The following is a 26,001-nucleotide window of genomic DNA, read 5'->3' as shown; positions in this document are numbered from 1 at the left end:
ATAAAGTTTGCTGGGAAATCGAGGGAGAAACTTAAAATAATAAGAACGGGCACTCTGCACGCGCGGAAAAAAAAAACCCGCGCTTTATCGTTTCATTCGAGAGCGGAATTTACGGAAAAATCAGATTGCGACGCTCGTGTTAGGTTGGGAAGCCACTTGGCGAACGGAATTCCGCGAGCGATGTAATTGGAAAATTACAATCGCAAAAATTATGTCGAAAGATCACACTCATTGTCAGAGAAACGCCGCTGTACATTCTACTGTATTTTTCTTTTCAGCATTTCCCGCCGAATAAAGAATTATTTTGGTTCTGCATTTGAAGTGGAACAGCGTTTTATTTTTATTGCAATCTTCTTTCATGATATCAAGAATGGCAGTCAGAAACTCTCTTTCTCTCTCTTTCTTGAAATCAATGATAGACAGTTTGATGAAAGACAGTCTCGTTTTACAATTTATATACCAAATACTTGAATATTGTTACTGTTGTTAGTTAGAGAAAAATTATGTCATATTTAACTTGAAAATATATTTTATAATTTTAAATTTATGTGAATGTGATATTATCATTATATTATCATTATATTATCAAATATTATCATATTTTAAACATCAATAGTTCTTTTTTAAAATTATAACAAAATGTAAAGTGTCTTCAGAATATTTTATTCATTATTGATTTTTTTTGTATAAGAGAATTTCGCATATATACAGAGTATTTTAAAACCACCGTCTTACAATCTTTTAAGAACCGATTCTTTGGCTAATTTAAAGACAATTTTTTCTCAGCGAAAATGTCGGGGGAGGTCATTTTTTACAAACTTCTAACTATGCTATTACATATTTTTGTAAGTAAGACTTAAATTAAAATTTTATTAAAGTAAACTTTACCTGAAATTAACTGAAGAATGTAATTGTATTATATTCTTAAAACAAAGTTTAGTTTGTAAAAAACCTTCTTTTTTAATTCCTCTTAACTCGAAAATTATTGATACCTCCTCAACATTACCTTGAGAAAAAAATCATTTCCAAATTGGCAGAGAATCCAGCTTTAAAAGAATGTACGGTATTTTAGGATACTTTATATATATATATATATATATATATATATATATATATACATATATATATACATATATATAATTTTATAAAGAGTAATATTGCGCGCTTTTCTTTTTTTATTATTACAAACAATAAATTAATTCGTCAATTAAATTCGCACGATATCGATTTTCTGAAAGTTTATTCATAAAATAGATTAAATCGTTGAAATTGCATATATTTTTTAAACATCTTAGATCTTTTCACTCCATTTACCGATTTTCGATAATTATATTATGATTTTATGACATTTATAATTCATACAGGATTGATTGCAATTGAGATCAGTTCTCTTAAAGGAAATGAGCAAACAGATAAATAATATATTTTTTTATTTTTTATATAATTTATATTTAATTTCTAACTTTTAACTTATTTATTTGAGTGCAAATATATTCCAAATAAGATAAGATATCATGACATGAATATTATATCACACACATCATTATTATCTTCATCATTACATCGTGAATAAAGCAGAATCGCATGAATCAAACAAAGCAAAATAGGTGTGAAGCCTTCTTACTACGTTTTTAAATCCGTTATTCTATAAGTTCTTGTTTTTTTCCCTTTCTTTTCTTCTTGCTTCTCTTGTTCTCTTTCTTTCTCCCTCTTTCTTGAGGATATCTCCTTTCTCCGTTCCTCTTCATTCTACATCTCCGTAATCCTGACAAATGGTATGCGGGAAGGCATCATTTATCGGTATTAGCCTTTGTAGTATTTGCCGCTTTGCAGTATCATAGTCCGCTGTGTAATATGTTACGTATCTCGATTGCTTCTCTGTTTCCTTAAGGAGACGGAACATGATGCACTTGCGTCGATCCCGGTTGCGACCTCCTTTTTAAAGGCGAAGTCCTTCCGTGAGGACGCCTCCCCCCCCCCCCATTCCAGTAGTCGAGAGCGGTGCAACGCGCGGCGCACCATTAATCCGCGACAGGTCTGACAGTGGCGCACCTGCACTACTGCCGTTATTTATTTCCGCGGAGAAACTGCCGCGGCTGCTCTATACTAAGACGAGAATTATCGTGCTTTAATGAAACCGATCCCTCTGGTAAAACTCAATTTATTATCTGACTCACACGCGCTTTCACGTCCGACTTCGTGTCGGCCACTTTCTTTCCTTTAATTATCCACCACGTTTAGCTAAAAGCTAGACGCTCGCGCGCGCAAGATCATTCCGGACCGCGCAATCATTTTTCACGCATCTTATTTACTTCGTTCCTACAAAGTAAGCGAGTTTCGATCCGACAGCAAAATGATGATTAAATTAGTTCCACTCATTAATGCGACGAGAGATCAGGATTAATATAGAAATAGATCTCGCATTAGTAAACCGGAACGATTAACGCGCGTAATGTTGCGCCATTAATATATATTCCCCTTTCTCCCTTTTCCAATTACTAAGGCAGGACATAATTTTCTCAGAATTATGAACGTCAGCAGAGATATTTACGGTTATGACGATACAGCGCGCGCGATTCCCTGGAAATATCCATATAATACTAAAAAAGGGCGAAACGAAAACAGAAATTGATTTCGCATCATATCTTTTTTTATCATATTTTTGTAATAAAATATAAAGATGGTATTATCGTGGTGTCCTATTTTTAGTGAGACATCTTATGTATTTCACAAAATATGCTTTCCATTTACGTTACGTGTCTTAAATCGATCGACTTATTTGATATGTGCTTCGTGGAAATGTGCACTTTGTGATCGACTACGTTGCATATAATTATCGCAGAGCTTACAGACGATTATACGCGAAAGTTTCTGTAAAATTCCAGCACATGGAGTTATTATAACAAAGTGCATATTCAATATAATTTTGGAGTTGAATTTTGAAAGTAAACTCTGCTTCTTTGGCGTTCACGTACATGCTAAAAGATTTTCATACAATATCAAAATTTTACTTTTACAAGCATCTCTTCTTTGAGGTTCATAATGGATGCAAGTTTTTGTATAAAGTTCTATTTTGCCAATAACTGTTAATTAAAAATTAAATAATTAAGTCAAATAATTAGAAAATATATCCGCTTTCTTTCAAATGTTTTTTAGTAATGGTTTTTATATATATATACTTATTTCTAAATATATGTATAAATATTATATAATAATTAAGTAGATAATAACGCTATATGTGTGAAAATAGAATAAGATTCATTTACATATTATATAGAAAATATATATATTATAAAAACATATATATTTTCTATATAATATATATAAATGAATTTTATTCTATTTTCACATATAGCGTTATTATCTATTTGTATTTAATTCTGAATTTTATTATTGTTTTATACCTTTTTATTATCAGGATTATTTTGATACAAATAAAATTATCTTTTTGTAATTTTCATTATTTTACATTTCCATTCCATGATCTCGCTTGCTTGTACATGCACAGTTCATCAGGACGGGCATTTCATTCGCGAGTTCGAGTACTTTACGTACCAACGCGAGACTGGTCAGATTTATTGTTTATAAAGGCTCTTGATTTCGGGGACATCATCAGCATCGAGAGCGGGGCGTCGAGTACCGGAAGTCCGAAACTGTTTTTCGTGATTAATACCGAGCTGGGTATGGGAGGCGTGCGAAAAGGGGAAAAAAGAGAGGAGGGAATGGCAGTAACGGACGACCGAGCCATCGGGTGGTAATTGTCGTGCCCGCAGTTACGCTTAATTTGAGTCGCCAAAAAGTTACTTCCGCCTTTTGCTCCCGGTGTGGCCATAAAAAAATTTTACTGCGGTTCGCGTGCTGGTGCGCAAATGAAGCCGTATCGATGTGCTAACGGCGAGTGTGAGCGCGCCATAACGGCATGCGGGATTTGATTTCTGGCACGAACTTTACATTATCCATCGCCCACGTAAAGTTTCGCTTTGATAAAGCGGCTTTTCGGCGAAATAAAATATGTGATTAAGGTGTAAAAAATTTAAATCGAAATTGCGCACGCCCTGTAAGCCATCGGTTCGCCGGAAGAAAGAATGATATTGAGAGTATGAATATTTTTTACTTAATTCTATAGATGGAATTTTTTAACTGCCGATGTATGACATTAATCAACATTAATAGATTGTCATGACCAAAAGTTATAAAATTAATTAAATACCTATGTAAAAAAATAAAATATGACCAAAAATTATGTTATGTAATATATATAATATTTTAGTTTCTCTTCTTTTTTTATGAATAATTTATATACAGTAATGTCTCATGCATATATTTTGACGCGCAAGTTTTTATTGTGTACTTCTATCGAGATCAGTTTAACGAACCATTCTAAATTACCATCACAATTTCACTTTTGTCATCGCATTCACTTCATCGAATCATCGAGTCATCGGTATGCATGGTATGCAATATGGCGCGACAAAGTTTTGTCACGGCGATTTTTTAATTTTCGATGTATGAAAACAGGTCGATTAGACTGCTAGTCTAATATACGGGAGATGTGTGAAATTGCGCCCATGATTGAAAAATATTTCCACAGGAAATACACAGAGGTGTTCATGGACAAAAGTATGTTTTTTATTCATAAAGCGGCACGGCGGCAACTGCAAAAAAAATAAAGCGTCTGTCGATGTGCGAAAAAAAAGAATTGGATGTACACGCGCGCGCGCGCACACACACCCGGACGAAAGAGAGCGTATATATGAATTCTAAAGGGGCGGCCGTTCGTTCCGATTATTTTCGTCAATGCTGCGCCGATGAATAGGGTGATCCGATTCGTTTCGCGAGCGCGTTCCGCTTTGGCGAACGCTTCGTGCTTTCGTCGCCTGCCGTCTCCATCCTATCTATATCACGCCTCTATTCCACATCTCTTCTCTTCCCCTTTTTTCGCACGTGCCGAATCAAAACACGTTCGTTAATCCCGCGAGATGGAGAGCAGCAGAGCGAGAATATCATGGATACAGAGATCTCGATACGACACACTTTTGTGGCTGTTTGGCAAAAAGCGCACTTCAAAAATGACATTGTGACCTTTAAACTCAAGAAATAATAATTAATATTAGTGTTGAACACAGCAGTCATCAATAGACATCAGACTACTGTCATAGTACTTTTGGTTTTATCAATTGCAAAATTAAAAGATATTAGAATATTTGATCCAAAATATAAGATATGTATTATCGAAGTTTATAAAAAAATATATTTTATATAATATTTTTTTTAATGTTATAAATTAGTCTTTTATGGTGATAAATAATTTGAAAGAGACAGAGAGAGAGAGAGAGAGAGAGAGAGAGAGAGAGAGAGAGAGAGAGAGAAAGAGAGAGAGGATGAATAATAAAGCATTAAAAAAATTAAAGAATAAAAGAAATGTATTATAATATTCTAAACAATGAGTTATTTTCATAATTATTTCAAATTTAATATTGAAATGTATATAATATCATATTATTTATAAATTATTAATGATTGGATTCAATAATGTTAAATTACGAACAAATAGTTTACTTACAATATTAACATGTGCGAGAATGAAATTTCACAATTGGCAATCGTAAAGCATTAGAAATGCGACAATTAAAAAGGGTAACGAGTTTGCGTTTACGTTGTTACGATATATAAGATTAGTTTTGCAGCGAAACAGTAATTTAGATCTACATGCGCCAAGACTGCGTGCTAATGCAAAACAATTTAACTGCAAAACAAACTTAACTTCTTCGTTAATATTATAGACGAAAGGGTTTACTTTTCCACTTACACAGTGACGCAATTTCCTACGCTCGTTCAGAGGAAACAACGCTATGCAAACGCAGGAAAAAGAATAAAGATATCTCGTGAGAATCATAGAAAGCAATCACTGACCGTACAATTCTTTATGTCGTATCGTTTGGAAAACAGAAAAGAATTCCGAGTAGAAAGTAACCGTGTTTCATGTTTTACATATTTTCGATTTGCATAGAAACAGTATAATAATACCTTATATAGGTTTTTATTTGCAGCAATATTTAAAATTTTATAAAAACTTCTGTTATATTTTCTTTAATCAATATAAATAATTTTCGAATTTAAGACATTTCTTCGGATACTTTTTTAATTTCATCACAGATTAAAATTGAAAGATTCTTAAAATTACATATTGAACTATCTTTTATAACAGACAAAATTCTATTATTTATACAGAGAGAGAATTATGGCATAAAAATATGAAATTTAAGTTATGCGAGCATGTATATTCTCAATTATTTACAATGATTTGCTGATATAAGTTTTAATAAGTAACTTCTCGGATAGCGTGAAAAGCTCTAAAAAACATTTTAAAGAAAATGATAAAACATTTTTAGATTGTTTTTAGACTTCTTTTAGAGACGTATACTGTCTGGATCATTTATTTTACATATCGCACTTTATTTGTCCACGTTGTACACGTCTCCAATTGCCGATCAATACTATACGCGCTCGTTATATGTTCTCTCGATAACGACATAAAGCCGATGGTCCTTTCTTGTCCGATTTTCTGTGATCTGTTTCCAGCGAAAGAGCAAAAGAGAAGTATCCTACCGATAGAGCTGACTCAGGCAGACAGTCACGACGAAACTATCTTGTCCCGGTGAAGGCGTCTGCCACCACAGTTCATTATGTGTCGCGACGAGTTTGAAGATCTCATTACAATAATTGCTTCAGAAGCTGCTAGCATCGTCAATGAAATTTGTCATGTCGCATTTTACTTTCGCATTAATCATGTATTGCGGAATACATTACGCGCGCGCGCGCGTGCGTGCGTACGTGCGTGTGTAAGCATATTCATAAAAATTTATATTCACTTATTTTGACATTTATTTGCACCAATTATTTTTAGTCATATCTTTGCAAGCAAATCAAGTTTCTAGCATTCAATTAATTTTTTTAACATTCATGCAGACACATGAAAATATTATATATATATATAGTATAATATTATCATGTGCATAACATTTCCATCCATGTATCTGCATAGATGTTTATAGAAACGTCGATATCTACAAAATTAACTCGCTGAATGTCAGATTTTTGATCCATTTGCTTTCAAAAGCATGAAAATTGATAAAAATTATTAGTGCAAATAAGTATCAAAATAAGTAAATGTAATTTTTTATGAATATACTCATTCCCTCGTTTAATCATTTTTTTTTTTTTTTCTCTCTTTTGCCTCTTTTTTAAAACATGTAATTGTGTAAATATTATTTATATATACGAAAAAATATGATACTGATGATGAGAGGTATGATATAATTCAATCTGAAAACTGAAATTTTTCTATCTAGGTAAAATATACTTTTTTAAAATTTGATCCTTCGTGTAATTTTTAAAGCAATCAACAGAATTAGACGCTGCATCTGAGCACTCAGAATGTATTTCATATGAAAGCAACTACTCTGTAATATGTTGCACACATTGCAATTTTCCAGTATATAAGTCACGCGACGTGAATCTCTGTACATTTATATAAAACCTCAGGATCAGTAGCGAGCGCATTCGGTATCCCCGCGTGGTAATATACGAAAAATCGCACGTGAATACGATCCGGTACAGGAAGACAGAGAGACATCGACAAACAGAGATGGAGAGTACATATCGCACGGCGCAATATCCGCTCTATCGTGTACTACTTGTTCTTTCTCTTTCTCTTTCTATCTCACACACATAACACATAACACATACATACATACATACACACATACACATACACATACATGATCTTTGGTCTCGAACGTGCTCGGGCCAGGGGCCATGTACACGCCGTAGATATACATCCGGTATAATCCGACGCCGGTCCAACGAAACAACGGGCTTGTCGAAGCGCGTTCTCTGGCTGACTCTACCGGCAATGGCGACAGTTTTTCCCTTCTTTCCTTTTCGTTCCGTAGCTTTAGTCTCTTTGCGCCCTTCTCCCCACTAATACGTTTGTATTTTTGTCCGAATTCTCTCTTTCTGCGTCATTTCTCTCCGCAATTTTTCACATTTCGTTGCTTTTCGAAAAAGAGAAAGAGACAGAGAGAGAGAGAGAGAGAGAGAGAGAGAGAGAGAGAGAGAGAGAGAGAGAGAGAGAGAGAGAGAGAGAGAAGACAGGGAAAGGAGAGATTGTTCCGTTTTGTTAAAAAGATCGCTACATCTGCTATGTTGACCGATTGTACCACAGGAGTATACTACTCGCAAAGAGAAAATAAAATATGAAATAAATTTTCAGTCGTATGTAACAAATCGGATATTTCGGATATATTAAACTTTTGTCTTGAAACGTATTATAATTTCATATTAATTAAGAAGAACGTTAACTTATTAAGCGGAAAAAAGCATTGCAGAACTAGAGTTTAAAATTTCATAGAGTTTAAAAATATTTATAGCTTTATTGGTTTAATTTTTAATTAAATCAATAGCAGAAACATGTATAATACATATTGTGAACTATTTTTTTTTTAAATCTATTTTTTCCCTATATTATGTGACACATTTCATTACTTAAATTTTTATTATTTATACATAGATATTATTTTATTTAGATATTATTTATATTATTAGGTTTAATTAAGCTATACATTAAAAATTTGGTTTTTTTAGCACGATTTTTTGTAATCTTTAGACTAATGTTGCGGCAAATAAAACTCTAAAAATTTATATATAGCGATAATATATTGTGTCATATATCTGAAGAGCCGAGGATGCAAAAATATAATTATTCCAAATCCAATTACCTTTCATTTAATTATTGTGACATTCATCGTAATGTTGATAATTAATTAATTAACCATCGGCCGGAATGTAATTCTCATGTTGCATATGCACGCCTTTGACAGAACGCGTAATTTCTGTTTCGATGATGGCGTAATTATCTCGGAGCGCGATTAACGAAAAAGTGACGTGAGAGAAGCAAACGAAGCTTTCGCGTTTGCTGTTGGAGCGCGCGTGTAAACGAGGCACGTATACGTTATCTTGCATACGCACGTATGAATATTCAAATCGGCGCGCGGATGTTATATAATTCAACGCCAATTCAAGATAAGTTTCATAACCAATCGACCGTGCCCGATTAATACGCTCGCTCGCGATATCATTTAATTAAATACACGTGATGACGAGCGAAACGATTCTCACAGCCGTTTCTCCAAACGTTCTCTCGTATAACCGATGAGAAAATCCCGCAAAACAAAACAAACAAAATTCTCTAGTTTTCCTTTCTGCAATAATTGTGATTTACCTCTCGAACGTGAATCCAAAGACCAGAGCATTTTTTTGTCAAACCGTACGTTAAATATTCGACAGAGAGACTATTACGACTAGTCTTATATTTTTTATGGAAAATGGTACACCTCTCCATATCGTGCAACGTGAATATTTTATTCTCGTATATTTCATACTTGGCGGAAATATCTAATGTATCTAAAGAAAGGACTAAAATGATGTAGCGTACGGCAAATATTTCTCGTCGAGCTCGAGAAAGATACTTGCAGGCTGCGCATGGATTTTACAGATCGCGTTCGTCAAGGAACTGCGAATAATATGAAAAATGTATCAAGATAGAAAAATGCATATTTAATTGCTAGTATCATTACTGAAAAAAAAAAAAAAAACATTTCTGTATATCTAAAAAGAGATGTCTCTATATCCTAAAAAAGTTTAATAAATTATATGCGGCAACTGACTGCTTCTTTGAATCATGAAAAACGTGTGACTTTAAAAGTCTATGCTATCCTTGCAAACCTTTTTGAATCGACTAGTAAAATTTTTTATAAATATAATATTTTATAATATTTTATAAATAACTAACATATTCTCGATATCCAGTAAGTTAAGCCAGTAAATTAGATTTAAAACATTACTGGAACTTTATTATTAATCTAACATTTTATTATATATGAAAATATTATATAAACTAATTCTCAATACATTTCCAGATTATGTTGGATTTTAAACGTCAGAAACGTTATTAAATTTTTAGTAACTGTAACATGCAAATATTTATGAAACATGCTAAAATAATTGCGCGCATTTCAATAATTATTAAAAAAATAATTTTTTATGCACATCGTAGATTTGATTTTCCCAAGATTGTTTTAACTATAAATATATGCACAGTTAAAAAGTTCATGACATCAATATACAAGTATGTCGATTTTGACAGGTTAATGGAAATTCTCAAACTTTCTTTACTTTGTCAATATCAATGTAGTTCTTGCATCAGAGTGTTCGATTGTCACTTCAAATAAGACATCGCGCGTGGCCAAGTACACGTTACAAGAAAGATTCTTTGTTCAATATACCGTACACATTCAAGTGACCCGAAGCAGAGATTCAAGCGGGCGCTGTAAAGGACGGCCGCTAAATCATCGGATGTCGCGTTAAGGAGAGTTCGCGATCGTTACAGCGATGATGTTTCTTGTTCCGATGGTCGGCGGCAACTTTCCGTCCGGCTTCGTCGCGGACCTTCTTCACCAAACTCCGTTGGAAGAGAACGTTTCTTATGGCGCGACGAACCGCAGAGCGAGCGAATAACTTTTCGCCGACTTCTACATCCCGAACGTCCTCCGCACCGTGGAAAGAGGACGGCAATCCACCGCTTCGGACAGTCAAAAGTATTTTTGCCAGCTAAGATTCAAGTGGTGGTACGTGTAAAGTGGCTTCGAAACTCGGCTGCAACTTCAGCGGCGACAGCAGGAGACAGTCGTCCAAACATTGGTAGAGCACGTCATCTTAATTTTGACGTAGAACGAATTTATCCTGTCTCCGATTCCCGGATGTGTATCCGCGTGATCAAAGCGCGGCCACGAACTGCTAGCAGATATCAGCCGGATACACTCTGTATGTGAATTGCATCGTGTTGCGAATCCACCGTTAACACTGTATCGAACGTATTTGTTCTGTGCGCGGTGACGTTGTAGCGGCCGTATATATCCGCCGGGATAATTAATCATACTGCAGTAGACCGGTATGGTGTACACAAGGCTTCGATGGATAGAACACAATGTAGTAGGATACGATTTCGAGTCGCGACCAAACATCTATGTTGTTTTTACCATTGAAAAATCGACGTCGTTTTTTACGCAGCACGTCCAGCTAAAATTTTCGTTCCTCACAGAAATAAGCTGTTGGCGCTTTGATTTATGATGGCTTTTTTCGTTTGTCAACATGTACAATTTTAATAAATAACATAATGTGCAATTATTTCTGTTAAACACAGAATATAAACAGAATAAGAACATAATATAATATTTATATAATATTATAACGACACAATATCTATATTATAATACTATTCTCGATTGTCACTATTAATAACAATTTTTTGTTATTATAATTTTTAATTATAAATTTTTGTTTAATTACAAATGGATTGAGAGTCGACATAACAAAGAATTCAATTCCGTCATTGATTTTCCGGCTATGTACGTAAATCTCCCACGGCAAAAGATGTCCGAAAAGTTTCTTCGTTGAATGTTTCAGATTTCTACTCGGTTAATCCTAGGAGCGCTTAGATAGAATCGGCATTGAGGTAGGTCGATACGGGAGAGAAACTCATCAGTCTTGCCGGAACTTTTACAAAAGTTTTGATGGATTCACTTACGAAACTTTGCGATAAGAAATCTATTTTACATATTGCGATTGAATGCACAATGTCATTCGCGGTGCACGACAATATTCGCGCTCGACTTCAATCCTCGATTTCCGAAAATACATTTGTTTCTCGATTATATTTCTTCTCGTCATCGATTTATTCATACATTTTCATTAATGCCACAAATAAATGACGTAGATAAAAAAAAAAAAAACGTGCAGAGTTAATATTAATTGACAGATATAACACAAGTTAATGAATTTTTTTTATTTTTGTTTTATTGTTTTATATTTTTGTTGTTTTTATATTTATTCCTATGCTATAAAATATCACGTTTTTATTTAAAAAATAATATAGCTAAGGCAAGGTAAAAATAATATATATATTCGCGCGATTGCTATTCGATAACATTATCCAATTTTATAATTCGTTCTCTTTAATACTATGTATTCTTCGTATCGTTTTAAAATCAGAATGGCGCGATACTTACAATCTAAGAACTTCTAAATGGAATTTCTTGTGAGAAACGTGATACACGTAAGTGCTCTCGCTGGTCCGCGGCGCGATCGATAATTCCGCGCTTCGTTAGCCAGCAGCGAATAAGTATATTCCTTTAATGACTTTCGCGCGTACCGCCTCTGTCTGATCGCGTTTCCCGTAAGACTTGTAGAAAAACGACTAAAAAACTGAGCGCCTCGCCGATATAATTTGTCGAGAGTTTCCGATACCGCCATTCTCTCTCTCTCTCTCTCTCTCTCTCTCTCTTCTCTCTTCACTGAAATTAACATTAGAGTAGTATATGGAAGCATCCGTTCACTCTCCAGTTCTCTAACCGATCTTGAACGCGTCGATTAGTCTTCAGGACGTTGCTTCCGACGCTCTCTCTCTCTCTCTTCTTCCTTCTTCGGTTTTTCAGAATAATGGAAGACATCGAAGACGAAAAAGCGAAGCAAAAGGTCGAAAAAAAATGGAATAAAGAATGAGAAACTCAGAGCAATTATTTCCCTTATTCTTCTGTTTCCGAAGAAGCAACGAGAGAGAGAGAGAGAGAGAAAGAGAGAGAGAAATAATTGATTGAGGTGGATAGAGGCGTAAATTCGATAAGAGCGTCATCATGTTCTCGGTGCCAACGTATTGCGATTTCTGACTCGTCCGTGTATTTACCAGAACGGTGGAAAAGTCAGATCAAAACGATTAAGGCCTTTTGCAACCTTACGTGAAACAGAATTTGAACGTCGTTTTCGGACATTCTCCTAGCAGCGAGATTGGACTATCCGAGATCGCTTCGTACATTGCTGCGCGCTCTTCTTTATGTTCCATTACATTCGACCGTATACTGTTATTGTCTTGGCACTGAGCGGCACCGTGAGCTTCATCAACTCGAAAGAGTCTTCCCGGAGTCGCTTAACGTTTATTCACGTTCCGAAACGAGAGAGAGGGAAGAGAAAAATACCTCAGAGTTTCTCGGAAATAGTCTACATATTCGAACACGCATTCTCGCTCGAGGTCGATCGATTTTGGTCGCTTTTTAAGATAAAAGTCAAGCGTTCCTCAAATCTAACGAATGCAAAATAGTCGTCGTTTACGACTCCGTTTTTGAGATGGTGCAATTGCATTGTTTTACGACGCAGTGTGCGATACTTGGATGTTTATGCCTGAGTAATATCTTCGTTGATAGCACATTGAACCACGACTATTCTATATATAATGTTACATAAATGCTTTTTCCCGAAATACAAGAATATAAGTCACACACAACTCAAGGTATATATGTGTAAACAAAAATAGATACACATCTCTTTGTGTGTGCGTACGTTATTTTAACAAAATTTCAATCTGCGGTTTAATCAAGAAAATATCTACCTTCCAATCATATACGTTTTCAATCGAATCTTGGCGGTAAAAAGATCGACACAAAAATTCCCCGAACAATAGTAGTCGAAAGGAAATGTGCAACTTCTAGATCGCGTTGTATTCCACCGCGAGTCGATTCATCAAGCAGACAATCGGGCGAGTGGTGCGCAAAAAGCTAATATTTCCGAGTAACAAATGCGGCAAAGAAATGATTCGTAGAAATAGCAGAGGGAAACTCCAAGTTGGGTAAACTCCGGAAGACTTATGACGATAAGCGCGCTCTCCCTGAACCTGTAATTTTTCATTGCGCGCGCATTGCGTTTCTATCACAACGTTCAATTCCATAAAATAAGCGGACGCTTAATGCCAAGCACCGCAACAATTAACTTCGTCTAACTAATTTGTTCCGCGTCCCGTGTGGCGGGGTTATATTTACGAACCTGTTTGCAACGCAGTGCCAACAAACAGCAGAAACTAAAAACTTGATTGCACTCTCCTCTGGTCGTATTTACTTCCGTGCACGTTTATCTCGCACGCACGTACGGGCGCATGTGCGCGCTGACAGTTTTCAATTTCAGAAATGGATTAATGCTTTCCATGATCGTGCCGTACTTTTACATTGTTCTACAGTAATAACTTAACAATTTATCGGAATAATTTAATCATAATAATTAAATTAGTGATATGAAAGAAGAGAAATATTACAAGAGAATAAATGTTGACAAAACATTACTCTTAAAATTCTTTGGATTTAATTGAATTTTTGAAAAAAAAAAAAAAAAAAAAAAAAAAAAAAAAAAATGAAAAATTACGCACTCTGCTTGTAAATTTTTTGTTAGCATGTACATCGTAGGGAAAAGCAGCTTGTATATTATTCAGGAAATTTTGATATCACGGAAACTGAATTTTGAATTCAAATCATACGAGGCAGCTCGAGCTTCATCTGCTGAATTTTTTTTTCTTTCTTTCTCTCTTTTCGCCAATGAGTATTTACCATCTAAGCATAATAAAAAAAAAAGAATTTCTCAACTTTATATATAGAGCAATCCTTTCATTGAAAATTACGCATCTCTCTAGTTTAAGAACTTGAGCAACGCCGCAGAGAGCTCCGTAAAATTTATGCGCGCACTTTCATCCGACATCCATCTTGTCCGTTCCGTTTGATCTCATCTCCGCATCGCAGATCCGAAAGTAACACACTCACGTGTGTAATGAAGAAGTATAGTAATCTCGCTACGACGGAAGGTAACAGCTTCGTGGCTACCACAAGACAGCGTCGTACGCTTTACAAGGCTCCTGTCACCGCGCTACACAGTTCGGGACTTTAATAAAGATATTTTACGGGAAGTTATTCCGTCCCAACTTCTTTTACATCATCGGAGAATGGCGTGAAAACGGAACACGGTAAAATACTTACTCGGTAAAAATATCTTGAGAACCCGCACGATGCCAGCGCACACGGAATGATCCACTCACAGCACAAATCCGCGACATTAAAGTCGCATTTACGGCGTAAGTGAGTAAGCAAGAAAATTTCGGCAATTCTTGCTTGAGAACGGAACTTTCCTTCCTTCCTTCCGTTAGTACGGGGGAACAAAGTTCCCGCGGGCCTTCGATCGACGAAATCTTATTCCCGCTGAAGTGGATACATCAGTCAGATACATACCCCCCCAGCGATGTGTACGTGTGTACATGCGTATATGTGTGTGCGCGCGCGCACGAGCTTAGAAGTAAAATACTATTAAAAGTTGGCGGAAAAGGTGTGAGCGGGCAAATCCAGATCAATTACCTTTCGGGAGAACAATCTGAGCAAGGATACTGAAAACTTTGGGCCTCTCGGGGTGGATCTCCATTTGTAACTTTCGAGCAAATCGAACGTATTCAGTGACGTAAGGTAAGTTTCCGTCCTTCGGGAATTATACGGAATATCTTGGAAAGAATTTGCTACATCTTACGATCATATTTTAATATTTAAACTGATTCGTTGTCGTTATGACATAAATATATAATTTCCTATATAATCATGTAATCAATGTGCACTAATTATACGGCAATTGTTATTATATTATATTGATTTTATTACAAAATAGTTTTTAAACGCTAATCTGTAATGACAATTATGATTTTTTTTATCATAATATAAATAACGCATCTATAAAATGTAATATATGTTTGCGTATATATTACGTATATTTATAAAAGGAAAGAAGGGTCGAATACAGACGAGCTTCGATGAGAACGTCGGGGCTTGGGCTTGCAGAGCAGTCTTATAATCTGTTTTAAAATTATTATTATTTTAGTTTCATTTTTTATGGTTATCGTTGCTGGTAATTTTTATCTCGATTATTATAGCTCAATGTATATACGTTTTCAGATTTTACTGGCGGCCGCATTCATTAGAGTCTGAGGGAGAAGAAAACTGGTGAGAGGAAGGAAACGTGGGCGGAACGTAGGCGAGCGAATATAATCTTGGAACTAATTATCCTCGTTGAAAATTCAGATTATGAGGAAAATAATCGTACCTAAATTTATCCCGAATTCGACTTGACTAAAACTGATTGCGACGTATTATCTCTTTATCGTATGGCGCCAGATGCGATCCACCACCTCCTTTATGTCTCTCTCTCTCTCTCTCTCTCTCTCTCTCTCTCTCTCTCTCTCTCTCTCTCTCTCTGTCTGGGGATATCTTTTAAGATATTATTTCTTTAAAAGACCTTCCCCGGATATGACGTCGGATTTTAAAGGGATAAAATGTTTCTTGCTTCTACTGAAAAGTTTATACTTCCGCACTTGACTGGTTTTTATTTCGTCCGGCTCTACGTAATTCCTCCGTTCATCGAGAAGAGAGTTGATTCGAGTAAATATAACTTCCGAGACTAACACGTTTCATCGGCACTTCTCTTTTTTTCTTTCATTTAACGTGCCAACCTACGGTTTCCAATAAACCGAGGGTCCTAAGAATACGCTTGCGGCCGAGTGAACTTATAGCGGATTTACACGAGTCGAATGGTGTTATCGCGTATCGACTGACTGTCGATCCGACATTACGTCTGTTGTTTTGCGCCGAACTCGATACTCTGCACTGGTTTACGTAACCGAGCAGGGAAGAATTGGTCACACTGTTGCTCCAATATCGGAAGTCGAACAACGGTGATATTGACACTAACATTCTGTAGCGGAAATCGTGACGGATATCTTCGCGAAAAATACAAGTTCTTTCACGCCTAAAAACGTGCGAATGATATGGGTCCTCTCTTTTAAATCAGGAGATAGCACGTTGTAACTTTTCCCTTTTTTTGCTTAGCACGTCAAAGTGAATAACTTATTGCCTGAAAATTGTGAGAAAAAGTTGAAAAATGTGAATTATTTTTCCGTGAAAAGACTTTCTGTCCATCGCGTCATTCAGACGTTCGCAAAACTATCCATGAAACAATTTAAGTATAAATTATATTGTATTCGCGATATCATTTTTATATAGTTAAAATTCTTTTTCGATTTGTCGATTAATAAATCTTGTCGCCTTACCGTAATTTTATATATGATTGTTATATATCATATACGTAAAACGGTTGAATTTTATACTAATTTATTTGAATAAAAATTACTTTAGCTTTGTAAGAGAGAATAATAATAGTTCAAATTTTCAAAAATTTTAAAAAACAATGCTAATTTCATACAGACTCTCCGTTACTAAATCAAAATTTTAGATCAGCTTCTTTTTCTTTACCTTGTCCGCAACCATTTTACTTAACTATAACAAAGTATCATGGTGGGTAAACTGCTCGTTAATCAGGACGCGAATACACAACAGACTCTTAAATGGTCGGCGTACATTAATCATAATGCAGTAGAAGCGGCTACGGAGGTGCTATACCTCGCGTACTTGAAACAGAATATTTTCCTTGATGGTGGTATAAACAGAGCCCTCTCCCATGTTTATTGTTAAATGTACAACGACTGTCGGGTGTCGGAAATGGAGTTTCCATGACTCGACGATATCAGATAGCATGAAGAGATGCGAGGTGAGATGACATCACTCTCTACACGAGACTTGTGTGTTACGTCGTCACATTACAAATGCAAGAGTAACGCTCACAGAATGAAGGAACTACATTCTCATCCCGATGAAACGGTGCAAGCAGTTTGTTTGCTTTTACACGAGGCTTCGATTACAAAATTGAATATATCGCAAAATTTAACGGCAGATCCGCAAACAAAGGTATTATTATTATTATATTATCAAGTTATGTATCATCTTTTTTATGATAAAAAAACTGCTCTCGCATTTTTTTTCCGCTCCGTTCTTCCCTTACTTTAAAGAAACAACAGTTCAAGAAGATAAATGCGCGCTCGTTCTCTGTACCTCGACTTCGAGGAAGTCTTAATGCGAAGAGCCGCCATTTCTTTAGAGTTTTTGCACCGATTTCTGGTTCCCCCGTTGTTACTCGGGAACCACCTTATCTTCACTTCGCTCGTATTTTATAAAATCCTAAAGCATGATATAATATTTCTACTTAAACGAAAACTGATAAATATACATTGAACGATGCCCGACTTTTTACGTGTACTGTATTCAAATCGTTCTCCTCTCTTTATTACAACACAAAGAGAAAGCCAATTTTGAAATTGGTCTATAATTATAATAAAATTAAATACAAAGAGAATTGTTTTATTTCACTATGTGATAATTAAATTATATATTATACATGTAATTCAATAATTGATTAATCCGAGATATTAATTCAATAATTTTACTAAAGAATATATGATAAAATATTTGCACAAACATTTCCCCGATAATACATTGTCAATAATTTGCAAAATTATAAAGTGCACAAAATTTACATCTATTCGCACGTGCGTGTTATCTACATTGAAATGTCAATATTGACCGACAGAAATTGCGAGGCATGCCGCTTTGAAAATCATCGGTATCTCGCGGAAAATTTATCGAATTACATTCTATACTTTCGGAACTGAAATACCTATTTCTCGTTCGGCTGAAAAGAGGACGTACCGTCTTGGTACGATAAATGCCCTCGTTTACTGAAGCTTTAACTTCAAGCCAAAGGTCTGTTGCCCGTTGACTATACAAAACTTTTCACTCTTTTCTCTATTCTTTTTATTTTATTTTTTTTTTTTTTTTGCTAGAAACCACTGTCAAATACAAAGTTTCTGGATACAGCGACTTGGGCAGCTGTCGTGATATAGGCACCGGTATCTTTGGCGGAAAATATGACAAGTTGGATATTTTTACGAATGTTTGTGCTATTGATAAAAAGAATTTCTATCGCATCTATATTAAGGGAATATCAATTTTTTGCACACAATGCTAAATTATATTTTCGCTTCAAAATAAAATCAAAATATTTTTTATCAACAAAAAAATATTATATATTATATACTATTTTAAAAGAATATAATTATAATTTTTTTCGCAAGACCAAAAAATTTTTTTAGAAATAAATATTTATATACTATTTGTATTTTTAAAATAAAAGTATATTTTTCGAGTTTTTAAATTTACTATTTACGAAAAACGATATCTAATTCGGTCACTCGATAATACATATATCGCGTTTAAATTGATCTGATTCTCTATACTACGTCTACAAACACGAAACATGTTGTCTAAAAGAAAATAAATTGACTATCAATAATTGAATCACTCTCCATTTCATTCTCATTCACTAACTGCATGCCCTGATATCGTCGCGACAGTGTATTTGATTTGAGTGCTTCTCACACTCTGTTGCGTTTTCACTTCGTCTGTTCGGTGCACATATTTTTTCACGTCTGAATCTTTAGCAAGACTATACGATGCACAAATACGTAAGCGTAAAGAAAATGCGATTTAATAAATTCGAATGTTTCATTTAACAGGATATTATTTCTCACCGACGCGAGTACTCGCTTTTCCTCGATAGCGACTGTGTCATTTATGTACATGAATGGTCTTGTTCTCACTAGTTCTTTTTAATGATATTATTGATTAGTGATCAAACTATGAAATGTTATAGTTCAAAGTTTTAGTTTACAATAAATCTCAACTAAAAATTATGTTCAGCTGAATAGTATTAGATCAAATGTTAATTTACCAAGATTATATAAATTTGACAATTGTTTAAATGGCTTTGTTCCTTACTCCGTTAAAAATTATTTGAATATATTTTATACATATATGTATAACTAGTTTTAAAATATAAAAATAAGAAGAAAAAACTAAGAAAATTGAAAAAATGAATATAAAAAAATAACAGTTTTAAACTTTCTTCAAATAGGTATTTTATTTTTTATCTTCCTCTTTCTCTCTCTTTCTTTTTTATTGTTAGTAGCTTAAGATTATTATTCAAAATAAAAAATTAAATTGTGTGAGATCGATTATAAATTGATTCTACATTTTTCGAATCGTAAAAGATATACAACCGTCATTGTCAGAATATTTTTGTACATACTGATTATACAGAAAAAAAGCAAAAAAGAGCAATGTGCAATTTTGCTGGTGAAAGCGCGATAAAAGTAAAGGCACGTTAATTGGCGTTCATCTGGAAAAGCTTTACCAACGGCTGAAGTGTCTACGAGTAAGCAAGGTTCCTAGCAGGGACGTGCGAAATGTCGGTGGGTCGGGAGGAAGCGCAAGAGGAGCTAATTATCCCACGGGAAAAATTCCTTGGCGCATGCCGGCCAACGAATCCCAGAGGTGACGCACGTTCATCCGCTGGCGTTTCCATAACTTTTCAACAGGATTGTTAATTGGATTCTTTTTTCTTCCCTTTTGGCTTATGTTCTGCTGTCTCTCTCTCTCTCTCTCTCTCTCTCTCTCTCTCTCTCTCTCTCTCTCTCTTTCTTGTCTTTTATTCGGCATCATATGCTCGTTTCCTTCCAATGGCCGTTTACTTTGTTACGAATTTATTACGTTACCTTTTAATCGTCGTTTTTATGATTCTATTGTTGACGCGTTGAATATGCCTGTCACGTATAACGACAATGGAAATGCGGTTGGAAATGAGGCGTAACGTAAAGTGTAGTTTTAAAAAAATAGGTTTTAAAAATACTGCCTTCTAATTAGCATTTTTATCAGAGTTTACGATTTAATTTGAGATGGACAAGGTAACTTTTTTTTTAAACTCACTGATTTAAATTACATTTTTACTGTAAAAATACAAAAATTAAAGTCTCATTAGAAAGTTTTATTAGAGTTTGATAAATATATAGAACTGCGTAAATATAAAATAATGAAGTTTTAATGATTAATTTTTAAAATAACTTATTATGTAAACATTTTTAACCGATATTATGTTATTTTTGCAAGAATTATATAATATAATTTTATCGTTGCAACAATAATTATCGTTGGTTTATAACATTTTTAACTCACGCGAAAGCGATTACTTGATACATTTTATTAAACATTAAAGAGCTTTAATTGCAGCAAAAATCTTTTCGGTAATTTTGGGCAATAAGTCTTGCATCGATCTTATCTATTTTAAACTCTTGTAATATGACAGTTTTATTAGAATAAAGTACGACGAGACGTAACTAAGGCAATACTTTATACGAAGCCTGTAAAACTTTCGTGTCATTTTTAGCATAATCGTAATATACGTCGAGTGACTGAGCGCTCGAGCGACTAATTGGATATTAATGAGAGACGTAATTATGTACAGGGAGAAACTCCGACAAAGTTACAATTGGCTTCGCTTACTTGAAACGAACCTTCTTGGAACACTTTTTTACTGCTACGAGTAAAAATAAGAAGCTAAACAGAGAATTATCGCGTTTCGGATAATAAGGTAAATCCAAAATGGAAATTGTCAAGCTACAATTCAAGATTGATTCGTCCCGATTGCAAAAAAAGTCAATGTATCTGACGTAAAGAGTTGCAAGAACTTTCCAATTTCCATCTTAGATTTACATTACTATTCGTTGTAAAACGTGACTTCGAGTTTTTCTGAAACGCGACGACTGTCGCAAAAACTTTGTAGTCGCGCAAGAGCGTGTATCTAATTTAAGTAAAGCTATGCCCGGCTAGTTCACTGGACAAACTTAATTGAATCGATAACTAGGAGAACCGTTTACAAATAATTATATTGGTTTAGCAATTATCCGACTGAACGTAGCGTGCAACATCTCTGGATGCACATTTTGAAGAGAACGACTTTCTACATTTTATAACATTCTCTTTCTTAATAGACTGATATCGAATAGTTTGAGAATAAACACTTACCGATTACTGTTAAATTGACTTTAGAGTTTTTTGTCTGGCCGATTTGAAAATCGACGCGGCATCTGTAGATACCGGCGTCCTCTTCCCTGGTGTTTTCGATGCCCAAAAGCGCTGGTTTCTTGTCCAACATAAAATATGCGCGATGTGAGAACACAGTATCGTCCGACCATCTTTCGGCGATACCGAATTCTCGATTTCTAGCATCGATGCTGCAACAGAAAATACCAATGTTATTATATTATTAAATCATAAGCGAGCATAGCATCATAGTTATATGAACCATCACTTTAGTTAATCTTCTCTGGACAATGCATAATCTATTCAATAATGGATGTGCTTATAATGGATGTGTAATCTCTTCTCTTGTTTCCTAATAAAAGGAAGTTTGCAATATCACGCATCAAAATTTTAGTAGACAGTTCGATCGTATTAATATCAATGGATTATCCTCTCGTTTTTTCATATTGATGTTAAAATATGTAATACGTAAATTAATTTAGTATGTAATTATGATCATAATAATAATAATGCGATAATTCACGCTTTAGAAGCACGAATTAAAGGATTAAATTTCGTTAAAATTTAAAAAACGCAAATAAAATTACACGCATCGAGTTAAACGCTTCTGTAATATTGTTAAAAAATATAAAAGAGGTCGTTCAAAATATTATTATATAAACTATTTCTTGCGCAAGAAAATATTTTTTGATGCAGTCAACTGTCCAGTCATGTACATAATCCAACAGACAGATTTTTCAAAATACTGTATTGTACAGTTTACGATATGTGTCACATACAATAATAAGCACACGAGTAAAAATATCTACCTGAAAAGAGCGCGGTACCGCCTCGTTGAATTATGGCGAGGATAATTTCACGGTAGATAAAACACGTTTAATACTTGTTACGAAAATTGTTATACAACCAAAACATAGTGAATGTTTACGTTTAACAAGCGAAACGGAAGCAAAACCGATTCTTGTAAAACAGAGATTTTCTCGTTGCCACAATGTCGCATCGTTGGTTTTTCGCCAAACTGTAAACTTTTCTCTCTCTTTTTCCACTTCTTCTGTTCTCACTCTCTCTTTTTCTTTCCCTGCGTGATGCCATCATATAATGAAGTTTTCGTGTTTCTATTGCGAGTGTTTTTTTTCAACAGGACAAACCTTGCTAAAAGCTATAATGTAAATCGATATAAGGGAACTATTTAAGACAATGTAAAAAATTTTATAAAAATACTCGATCAAGATGAGTAGATATTAAAAAAGCAAAAAAATAACCGACAAAAGAGTAACTTACTTTTAATATATTATTTTTTAATAGAATTTTTACAAGTTTATTGTTAATATTTCCTGAACAAAAATATACATATATTGAAGAACATTCATATTTTCTGTGTATTTGAAATATGAATTTTCTGACACAAATTAAACTTTAAAAAAATAACAACGGCATATTAATTGATTAATTTGTAATAATATTATATTAGTAGAGATTTAATTTAAGATAGAAAAATGCATTTAAAAGTACGCGGAAGCAATATGTGAGATAGTAGATAAATTAACGAAAAAATGTCCTCTCATATCATCGGGTTGCTCATCGTCAGTCAACGTCTCTCTGGCAAATATCGAAATTCTGATCGTTCGCTTCTGACTTGATGACAAAAAATCACGAAGCCAACTCGGCGAAACGACATTTCAACGACATCCACAGATTTCAACGACAGATCATCAGCAATATGTGTTGCACTCGTCAATTGTCATTTAGGTAACTCGATATTCGATTTTAAAAATATATGAAACCGAGCGGCTATTTTAACGACGAATATAATTACCACAATAATTTCGATTAAATGTTTAACAACGTTAAATGTTTAACGTTGTTGTATCGCGACCAGCGGTCGCGGATGAATTCATCAGTCGACACGAAGGAATAAATTAAAATCCACAAGGGATTTCGCACCGCATAGTTTAAATCGCGTTCTAGCCTCGGCGCGTTATCAGCGCGACCGATGTAATTGGCACATAATTAAAGTTCTTCCAATGATCGTTACCGCGGGCAATCATTATTTCAAACCATGAACGCTATTAAATTGTAATAATTATACTACCATAATTGATTTTGTTTCGCACGATTGCACTCTCTCTTTCGCCGTTAATTACTGTCTAATGATTTACATGACATGTGTAACACGCGGATTCTATAGTTTTAAATTTACAAATATTTGCCGATTTCATAATGTGTCCGGTCATCACAAAATATAAAATGTAAAAGCAAATTTGTTAGATATTAAATATCACATATGTGATTTTATATTTCGCACATATTCGAAGATCAATAAAATGTTTTCGATGTCGAACTGACTGTATTTACTGACCATATTTTTGATATCAGAATCTCATTATTGGGGCAAATAATATTTACAAAAAAATCTGACAATGTTTGATAAATTTTCTTGCAGGTAACGTGCGGATGGAGAACTGGCAGAATTTATACGCAGACAAATATAAATGTATTTCACATTGTTAGTTTTGTATAATAATTGATTTATTAGCATTCCAAACACAAATCGTGAATCCATGTCATTTATATTCTCTATTCGCGCGATTGTATTGTTAAAAAATCCAGATTTTCCATACGCACTTAGTGCTGCGAATAAACGCGTTTCTCCGCAGAATTTGAAAAAGCTAAATCCACTTTTATATCATTGCTATCTTTCTATCTTTTAAGATCCGTCACTAACGCTATTGCGTGACGAACTTTTTGGTATATATATATATATATATATCGTCACGCAATAGCGTTAGTGACGGATCTTACAAGACAGAAAGATAGCAATGATATAAAAGCGGATTTAGCTTTTATACATATACATACACACACACACATATATATATATATACACACACACATATATATATATACATATATATATATGTATATTGTGATATTGAGAAGGTTTTAAAATCGAGAAAATATGTCAGCGTTATACGATATTTTTACTTTTCTATAAAAGGAAGTGGCTAATAATGTAAGCGGGGTGAGAGTCGCATGTTAAGCAGCACGGCGTTGAAATATAAAGTATAACAACCACCAGCCAATCTGCATTACAGAGAAAGAGAGAGAGAGAGAGAGAGAGAGAGAGAGAGAAAGATTTGTTTATGCAATATTATACACACATACAGACACAATGCTATACAATAATTTCACGTTAAAAGACGTATCTAATAAGGAGGCTCGACTGCAGATGAATTAATAGAAAGCTGCAGAACTCAATTGTTATTTCAACTATTATTCCAGTTATTATTCTAACTAAATTTGTTTTGTAAATTTTATTTATAATTTTTTTATATTTTATTATTTTATATTTTAATATTATTGTATATTATAATATAATATTGAAATATAAAATAATATAATATAAAAAAATTGTAAATAAAGTATATTATAATATAAATTTAATTGTATAAAACATTAATAAATCTAACATGTAAGAATATTATTTTAATATACACAGATAATCTTTAATTCATTGTTCAGCTTTAATTCAGAGTTCAATATTAAATACTTTCAATGCAATAAGAATTAACATTAGAAATTAATAAGAGTCTAAATATGAAACATAAATAATTAACAGAAGAATAATTAATTCTGTTGTCGAGTAAATTAACAAAATATCAAAATAAAGAGCAATTTATTTGTTTTCTACAAAATTTACAGTGTGAAGAGAAAATTAAACCAGGAAAAAATCACATCCCGCGATAGGGAAACTAGGTGGACGCAATTTTATTGTCTACCGGGACTAACTCGGTTAAGACGTCAAGCCAACGTTGCGCGTCGATGAAACTATTACGAAATTTCGTTATCCAGCGCGCTCATCGCATTTTCCCCGAACAACTCTGAAAGCCGTCCGATGGTCTGGCCGTATCGTTGATATTGCATAAACGACCTGATGGCCAGCACGTGACGGGTAATTAAAATCTGGTGCAAAATCATACGAAATATTTAAATCTGTTTGTGTTAACCCGAATAACGACGCCGTGCACGCGCAAAATATATCATAATATCGCGTATTGCTAGTTTTTTCTCTCTTTGTTTTTCTTTTTTAAACAGGCATTTCGATCGTAAACATTATTTCCGATTGTACACCGTTTCTTTTCCCCGCCGTCATTAGCATGTGTATCACGCGGTGGGTAACAGTTGCGTAATATAACCGCAAAATTTAATCTACATAATTTTCTGTATGAAATCTATTTCAATAATAAAAAAACGTCACCCCTGC

General features: G+C 34.2%; 1 protein-coding gene across 3 annotated transcripts in view; it reads right to left on the bottom strand.

Annotated features, from left to right (window-relative positions):
- Positions 1-26,001, bottom strand: part of LOC140669810 (neural cell adhesion molecule 2) — a 205,718-nt gene that overhangs the window by 42,617 nt on the left and 137,100 nt on the right. For all 3 annotated transcript variants that reach the window (XR_012047411.1, XM_072899958.1, XM_072899959.1), the window contains one exon: positions 21,720-21,928. Coding sequence is in view for 2 of the 3 variants with exons in the window: in XM_072899958.1 (XP_072756059.1) it covers positions 21,720-21,928 (209 nt within the window). In the remaining variant the exon portion in view is untranslated. The remainder of the gene's footprint in view (positions 1-21,719; positions 21,929-26,001) is intronic.

Source organism: Anoplolepis gracilipes, chromosome 9 (genome assembly GCF_047496725.1).
Source record: "Anoplolepis gracilipes chromosome 9, ASM4749672v1, whole genome shotgun sequence".
NCBI classification, from domain to species: Eukaryota; Metazoa; Arthropoda; class Insecta; order Hymenoptera; family Formicidae; genus Anoplolepis; species Anoplolepis gracilipes.
Note: the sequence above shows the minus strand (reverse complement) of the source record. Positions and strands in the feature narration are given on the sequence as shown.